At 55.8% G+C, this 7,935-nt stretch overlaps 1 protein-coding gene across 1 annotated transcript; it reads left to right on the top strand.

The window, feature by feature from the left end:
* Positions 1-5,990: 5,990 nt before the first annotated feature.
* On the top strand, positions 5,991-7,506 carry CkaCkLH20_06773 (hmg box; the record flags this gene model as incomplete). Its single annotated transcript, XM_038889490.1, has 3 exons — positions 5,991-6,137; positions 6,602-7,006; positions 7,060-7,506. The coding sequence occupies 3 exons, from the start codon at positions 5,991-5,993 to the stop codon at positions 7,504-7,506; spliced, it is 999 nt and encodes a 332-aa protein (XP_038745302.1).
* Between the last annotated feature and the right edge of the window lie 429 nt (positions 7,507-7,935).

Below are 7,935 nucleotides of genomic sequence, written 5' to 3'. Positions count from 1 at the left end.
GGTGAATTGCGCCTCGTATCTCCTCTCTCTTCTGATATTCAGGTGTGTAGTTGGTGGTTTTACTGTAAAGACAGCTTAGTGGTTGGATCGAGCGGGGCGGAGTTTGCGTGAAGACAGAACAGAGCACCGTCGGGAGGGGAGGGAGGTTATTGTAATAAGAAGGACGGGAGGATATGACACAAACAAGGGGTGAAGAAAAGGAGGGGCCTTTGAGGGTTGGGAGGCGGTGGAGGGGCAACACGAAGACGTTACTGCGGTATTCCAAGCTTGGAGAGCATGGGGGAACGGGGAACTTGGAACTTGGAGCTATCAGAAGCAAGAAAGGCGCGTGTGCTCGTGCTTGGATAGGAGGGCCGACAGACAATCAATCAAGCAACGGAAAGCAAGTACAGCCCATGGACGGTGTGTCCATTCTGTGCTCCAGTAACCTCAAAAGCCAATGGTGACTGGCTCTGGAGGCCAAAATCCAGTTCCAATTCCAGCCCAGTCCAATCCGCGATCTGAATGCTTGTGTCTGTCTGCCCCCCTCCCCCTCCCTCTCACATCCCACCTTCCAGCGTCAAAGGAGGGACTGGAGGTGGTCTGTGGTCCAAGCCCCAGGTGCCATGGCATCATACTACTGCGAAATAGCTGCTGCCAAGAAGCTCCCCCACCAATGCCAGTGGACGGCTTGGAGGGGCTTGCGGATGCCGATTGGGAGCTTGAATCAAGACAGGGGAATGGCTGCCAAGTGGTGACTGCGGTGCTGGAAGGAATCGGTACTTGGGAATCGGGCGGGACACACGTACATGAGCTGGGTATCTTCGTACCTGCGAGCTACAGCTGGCGACTGGCGGTACGCGGTAGATGGAGGGCGGATGGGGCAGGGGTCTGCATCAAGCTCAAGCCAGCTGTGGATTCGGTAGGTGATCGTCGGTCCTCGGGATGCTGTTGTGCTTGAACTGTCCGTCGGGGCGCGTTAGAGACCTTGGCCAGCTGAAGCGTGTGTGATGATGGACGGGCTGAGGAAGTAAAGTACCTTCACCTTCTCGTGCCCTGGTTTGGATATCCGATGTTTCTCTCTCTCACCGGGCGGGCGGTGGTTTGACGAAGTGCGGGAAGAAATTCGGACGCGTAGGGTGCAAGTGAGCTGACGCAGTAATACCGATTATCAGTTCAGTCGAGGGTGACAATCAATGTTTTGTTCCAAGCTACTAGTGCCAGTGTGCAACACACAGTCAGAATTAAAAGTGCAAAAAGTGTCCGCGTACGGTACAGGCGACGCGAGGTGGAATTTTTGGAAGCAGCGGATACACCGTTGAACCTGCCCTTTCCTCGCCAAAGAGAATCGTCTTCCAACTGTCCAGAGGTTTTTTTCTACTGCTGCATTTAATTGAGTGGATCCTGGGATGTGCAAACAAGCTCAGTCTCGGATGAGCCGTCATCGTCAGCTAGAGCCCTATCTATGCAGCGTTCAGACTCATCTTCAGCGCCGGCTGAGGCGAACCCAAACTGAAAATAGGAACTGAAAATCATCTTCGGATAGTGACGTCCCCTGCCGCCGACGAAGCTGGCCGGAGGGCCCGCCCACCTGCGCTGCTGCGCGGCGGAAGGTAGAATGTGAAAGAGGCCGGAGGGTGCCTTACCTCACCGCGGCTGTTGGAGGGGTCGTCGCGGGGCCGATCCGCTGCCAATGGGCTGCCTCCAGCCAGCTGAGGTCCCCATCAAAACCGATGGGGGTCTCGTTTCAAAACGGGATGAGACGGTTGGCGGTCAGGCCAGTTCCCGGGCGCGCGAGGGGCAGCTTCTGGTTCACTGGAGGTGGGCGGAGACGGAGGAGGAGAGCTTTGAGTTTGACAGCTCCGGTGCCAGACAGCGAGCAGCTCTCATCCAGAGATACATCTTCAATCACTGGCCGCCGTGCTGCTTGTTACCCACGGTCGCTGGCATCGTGAGTGAATGTTGCTCACGTAGATACTTCTAGCCCTCATGAGTCTCACCGTGACGTGACACAGATTACCCCATCATGATGCTGATGTAGATCAACTTGCTCCGAAACCTGGAGGCGCGAAATGTCCTAGACATCTCAACCGTCACACAGCTAGCTAGCTACCTACCTACCTGATGAGCTAGCTCCACGAGCCGCCGTAATTGAGGAAGATCTCATATCGCACTCATGGAAGGCTGCAACAACATCCTGCTTATCGGAAACGTGAAAAATACGCAAGCAGGTCGACTGATCAACAACCACTCTCACGTCTGCGCGACGCAGCGATTGCCGCCGCATCAGCATCTCCCTCCAGTCGACGCGCGTAGGACCCCTCGCGGCGAGACGGGATGAGACATACCGTTACAGAGGGACAGAAGGGGGCGCGCGCTGTGGCTAAGGTACGGGCTCGCGCCACGCTGTTGTGGTTCAGGCGGATGGATCTACAGAGGAGTATACGCGAGAGAGACGTGTGTTCGCGTAAGGGAAGTCACGCAGTGAAGTACGGATATGCCTCAGTCAAAAGGTAGGTAATTGAGAAGTTCGCTGCGGCGCCTCGCACGACTCATTGCGACACAGGGTCCTGGTACTTTTGCGTCGCACGCGTGGTCAAGAATCTCAAGCCTGCGATTCGTTGCTGTGGCTTCTCTGTACTGACTCTAAGCTTCACCATAATCCTTGATGGCTATGTCTTGATTTGCGAAAGTAAGGTAGTTAACAACCAACGATTGAACTTGATCCCGAGAACGGGTATAACTCATTTTTAACCTCTTATTCGGCAACCCTTCAAAACGAATACTAGAAGGTCGGATGAGAGACGGGGCTCTGCATGTGCTCTGCTGCCATCGACAAGGCCGGCTCTGTGTCTGGTGTCTGGTGCTTCGGTGAGATCCGGTGATGAGCAGGTAAGCTCGGTGAAGAAATGGAATCACCGCCTAGCATCTGTGAGCGTGCTGCTGGCTCAAGCTGGGTGCTGTGGTGCCCGGAGAGCTTGGGCAGCGCAGACAGCGTGTGTGCAGAACAACAACGCGTCCGAAGCTTCCCTGCTGCGACGCGTTGCTACCAGCTTCGCTACTATGCAACACATGACACATGGCAGAGGTAGCTTAGACGGCATAGCTGCGCGGGCGACTTCAGAGGTCCCTAACTTCGGAGGTCACTATCAAGCAATGAGTCCGACGTAACGTTGGGCAAGCAGAAGAAATCTCGAGTTGGCAACTTTTGTGATGTGTTCGTGACAGATTTCTAAGATCATGATCACAGTGATGATAAAATAGACAGCAGGACAACTGTATCGAAATGTGTCATGACTGGGCAAGAGACAGGAGCATTCACGGTATTGTAGGCGAGAGCCGCAGCCATTCAACGGTCCTTTCGGTGGCAGAGGAGCGGGCAGTTATTGGAGAGAGAGAGAGTGTGTGTGTGTGTTGCCTCCAGATGAAATACCACGAGAAGGACGGGAGGGTTCATTAGAGGTGCTCCCGGCGAAAAGCGCTGCTGATGAGTTCACTCAGATGCTCGTGTGAATCGATAGAAAGCCCTCAACAGTGAGGGTAAATAGGCCTGCGGTGAATGCTTCGTGTACCCAAGGTACCTTAGGTTGTCACGGCTTGTCAGGCACAGGACAGGCTGGCGAGGCAAGCTGGCGATACAGGTCGCTGGTTTTCTGGCCTCTGAATGGAATGTTGGCATGTGACGGAATATGCCCCGAAACTCCAGCGACCAGACCCGAAGTCAGCGCTGAACGACGTGAATCGTCAGAGGGGCGGTAAACCCTCAGTCCAGAGGGTGAGAAGCGCCTTGAGCGACGGCCTTCTGATTCACCCCGCTTTCGAGGCGTCATTCGGCTCGCCAGCAGTCAGAAGAGAGTGAATGAAGAGCTGGCTCACAGCTCAGGGCTCTCAGCGACTCATCAGTGAAGGATGAGCCTCAGTTGAGTGAGGAGGAGGTACCTCGCTGAAGGTACCTTAACTCACCTCACCCAGGGCCGTCTGAAGAGTGAAGAGGAGGCCGACGGGAAGCGCGTCGGCTAGGGCGCTCTCAGCGAGAAGGTCGAACTTGGAGGAACGAGGAGTGAGGTGGTTGTGTCGTGCTGTGTCGACTTGGGTCGGGGGAGCTGAGCAGCTCAGCGCCGACGAGGAGCAGAGCATGCTGCGATAACGGGGCCTGAGTTCTGAATTTTGGCGTAGAACTGAGAGAAAGACAGGCAGGATGGTGGGGAAAGGCTCAGAACGAGTCCGCTGTCGGTCTCGGGAAGAAAGGGGACTCGAAGTGAACAGCTCGCAAGCTCGCAGGAAATTTTCGGGGGGGATGACTGAGCCTCTGAGGACGCCATGGCGGAGAGGGCAAGTACCCAACTCCGCCAGGCGTCTCGTCCTTGCTGCTTTAATGGACAAAAGTGCCTGGGCCTGCTGGGCACTGCGAAAAGAGTCCCGTCGGGTCTCGTCGAGGGTTGAGGGCGAGGCAGTGCACCCCTGGCCCGGTGTTGTTGTTGTTTTTTTTTTCTCAGAAGAGGTGCCCCAATTCTAGGGCCCTCATTGGGCGACAGGGCCTCGATCGCTAATGAGGTGTGTGATGGTGCACACACAGAAATGTGGGCGCCCGCGAGGCCCGCGAGGCCCGCGAGAAAAAACGGGCGACGAAAAGCATCCCGTCACCAATACCACCCCGCTGAAAGTCCAGTGGAAGTATCGCCAGAGCATCAGATCGAGGTCCAGCGAGACGAATATCGCGCCCAGGCAGTCCAACAGCCCGCAACGGCCACGAACAACGGATGCATGCATTCGAAACCATGCGTAAATAACAGAAATGACCAGAAAAGTGTCCCGTTGTTCCCACGAATTATGAGAATTTGGCAGTCCGTTGCAGCTATTATATTAGTAAAGTACGGCCAAGAGACAACGAGGCTCGGGACGTTAGGTCCTGGGCGGCAACTTGCAAGAGCACCCGGTGCGCGAAAGCCGATAAAAAGGTACGCAGCTGGCTAAGGTACTAGTAGCGAGTACCTTTTTTGGTGAAGGGATTTTGGGCGGGTACAGTAGAGGAAAGCTTGCAGCACCAGACGTTGCCCTCTCATCAAGGGCCCTCTTAGGTGTGATCTTGTCTCTCGCTGAGGTGGCCTGAAATCGTCGTGTTCTGGGCCTGTTGTGGCCAGCGACCGGGCCTGGCCTGGGCGGGTGCTATTTGGTCATCTGCTAAATTCAAATGGTACCTACGGGACACATTGCTGTGAAAAGCGCGCGTTCTGAAGCGAGAAAAAAAAGAGCGCTGAGGGTCGAGACAGCCTCTCTCTCACTGACGGTGACGGTGGGGAGAGAGAGGGCCCTGCTATTTTTTCTTAGTCGCTTCAGCTTCACTTCACGAAGAATCGAAGGAGGGGCTGCACAGCTAGACGAGACCGATCGGGCGATGGTCGCGGTGATTTTTACTGATTAGAAGCCCTGAGGTGGATGCCATCTCTTGGGCTCTGCAGGGGTGTAAGGCACTTTTTACGTGTCGCATGATGTGATTGACTGAGAGAAGGTTTGAATTGGGTGGGAGTCGTGAGGAGTCAGCTGGAGAAGGTGCTGTTCGGAAGCCCTGGCAGGCTGGCATTTGGAGCGGATGCCCTGGCTCACGCTGGGCCCGGTGCAGCTTCGCTCAGAATTTTTTTCGGGCAGTCTACTCGCACCCGCCTACAATTTTTTTTTTTCTTCCTCTCCCCGGTCCCCTCGCCCCTCCCTCCTCTTGAACCCCCCCCAAAAAGCCAGAGGTGCGCCAAATCACTCGCAAACCCCTCCCCAGCAGGCAGCAGTACATATTCGACCCGGGCCCTCCCCCAACCTCCCAAACTTTCCCTCTTTTTCCCCCGTTCCTTCACTCTCTAGGCCCCTATCCCCCAAAACACCCAGCCCTTTTGTTTTGCCATCGCAAACTCCACCACAACAACTACAACTCCAGCGTCGTCGCCCGCCCATCAAAGCATTATTTCCAGCGCTCAATTGGCCTAGCAAAACATTTAACCCGCGCCCAAAACACCATCACCATGCCTCGTCCCGCCAAGAAGGTCGCCGTCGAGGCCCCCAAGGTCCCCGTCGCCGCTGTTCCTGTCGCCCCAGCCCACCCCGTCGCGCCCATCCAGATGCATCAAAGACAAATCGACGTCGACGGTTTTGTCCGTGTCCGCGACTCGGTAAGCCATTCTTTTCCCATGCCCATGGCAATTCAATTGCGTCCACCGTTCCATTTCCCGCCCTCTATTCCGCCACAAACCCATCCACAACAGAAATCGACCATGTGCCGTGCCACGGAGTCAAGTCCGCCTTTGCTTCATCGCAGCCCGAGACGCCGCGGTTCTGGACATGGCCGCCATCATCTCATCACCAATCCCTCAATTGTCGCGTATTTTTGTATGCCTTTCACATCACCTGTATAGCCGTCATGCGATTGACGAGCTGTTGCACTTGGGCAGGCGCTATTTGCCTCGCCCACCTGCAAAGCGCGCTTCTCGCCTGCACCTTTTGTTTACATCCCGATCTGATCCACGCGTCTCGGGAGCAAGTGACTCTCGACTCGGGGATTGCATCCCCAACTGCTTCGCTTCTCATCTCTATCAATTCACGCGTGTCTGAATCAAATGTTAACGATAACTGCCAGGTTCACCAACGCCTGATTACCATCCTTGAGCTCATCAAGAACTTCTCTGAGGACTACTACCGCCAAACCAGCCTTCTTCTCGGCGAGTCTGCTATCGAGGGCATTCCCGGCATTGACCACCCTCTCATCAACCTTGACCATGCCGTCGCTCAGAGCATGGCCCCCATGGCCCTTGGCCTGCAAGCTGGTCCTGCCTACCAGCCCGCCCCTGTTGAGGAGAAGAAGGAGCGCAAGAAGCGCACCCACGACCCCAACGCTCCCAAGCGTCCTCTGACTCCCTACTTCCTGTACATGCAGACCGCTCGTCCCATCATTGCCAACGATCTTGGCGAGGCAGCCCCCAAGGGTGCCGTTCAGGAAGAGGGTCAGCGCCGCTGGAAGGCCATGAGCCCCGGTGAGAAGGCTGTAAGTCTGCGCCCATCGCCGTCAAACGAGCACGTGTACTGACTCAACTACAGGGCTGGAACAACGCTTACCAGTACAACCTCCGCCTGTACCAGGCCCGCGTCCACGCCTACAAGCAGGGTGGCAACCTCGAAGCCAGACTCATGGACGACGAGGCCGCGCTCAAGTACGCTGAGGAGCACAACATCCAGGTTGCTGCTACTGAGGCCGCTCCTGATGTTGAGGACGCCATTGCCGACCAATTGGCTCAGGGCACCTCTGCCGACGCTGTCGGCGAGGATGACGATGAGGAGGAGGCCCCTGTGCCTGTGAAGACCCCTAAGAAGCCGGCTTCCACCCGCAAGCGCAAGACTGCCACTCCCGCCGCCGAGGCTGAGGCTAAGAACACTGGAACCCCTGCCAGCCCTGACAAGAAGCGCCGTCGCACATCAACCAAGGCTGCCGACGCCGTCGAGGAGCCCGCAACAGCCAAGAAGAGCCGCAGCAAGAAGAAGAACTGAACGGGTTTCTTTGCTTCTCTTGTTCGACTTTTCTACTTTCTGGGTTTCTGGGATTTTTGCAAAGATGATACCTCGTTGCGCGGGCTTTTGCGGCCCTTTGGTCGCCTTCTTGTATTGGCGCATATGCCAATAGACCGGACTGGACGGGGGGATGCGGACCGTTTTCTGCTCAGGTCCTTCAGTTGCTGCCCGTGCGAGTCAGCGCGGTGTGTATGATTTTATAGGCGTGATAAGGATCTCATATGGGTACGCGAGGAACACAAAAACGCTCAGAGGGAGCGAAAGGCTTCGGAATGGGGATTGGCTTGCTCTGCGGGTGAGCCTCATCGTGTGTTCTGTATGTATTATGAAGGACACGAATCAACAATTATTTGATAGTTACTCTGTGTCGTCTCAGCGGTTCCAATGCCGTTCGTGTTCTTAGAACCT

The sequence above is a fragment of the Colletotrichum karsti genome, assembly GCF_011947395.1.
Source record: "Colletotrichum karsti strain CkLH20 chromosome Unknown Scaffold20, whole genome shotgun sequence".
NCBI lineage: Eukaryota > Fungi > Ascomycota > Sordariomycetes > Glomerellales > Glomerellaceae > Colletotrichum > Colletotrichum karsti.
This window is presented reverse-complemented; position numbering and strand designations above follow the sequence as displayed.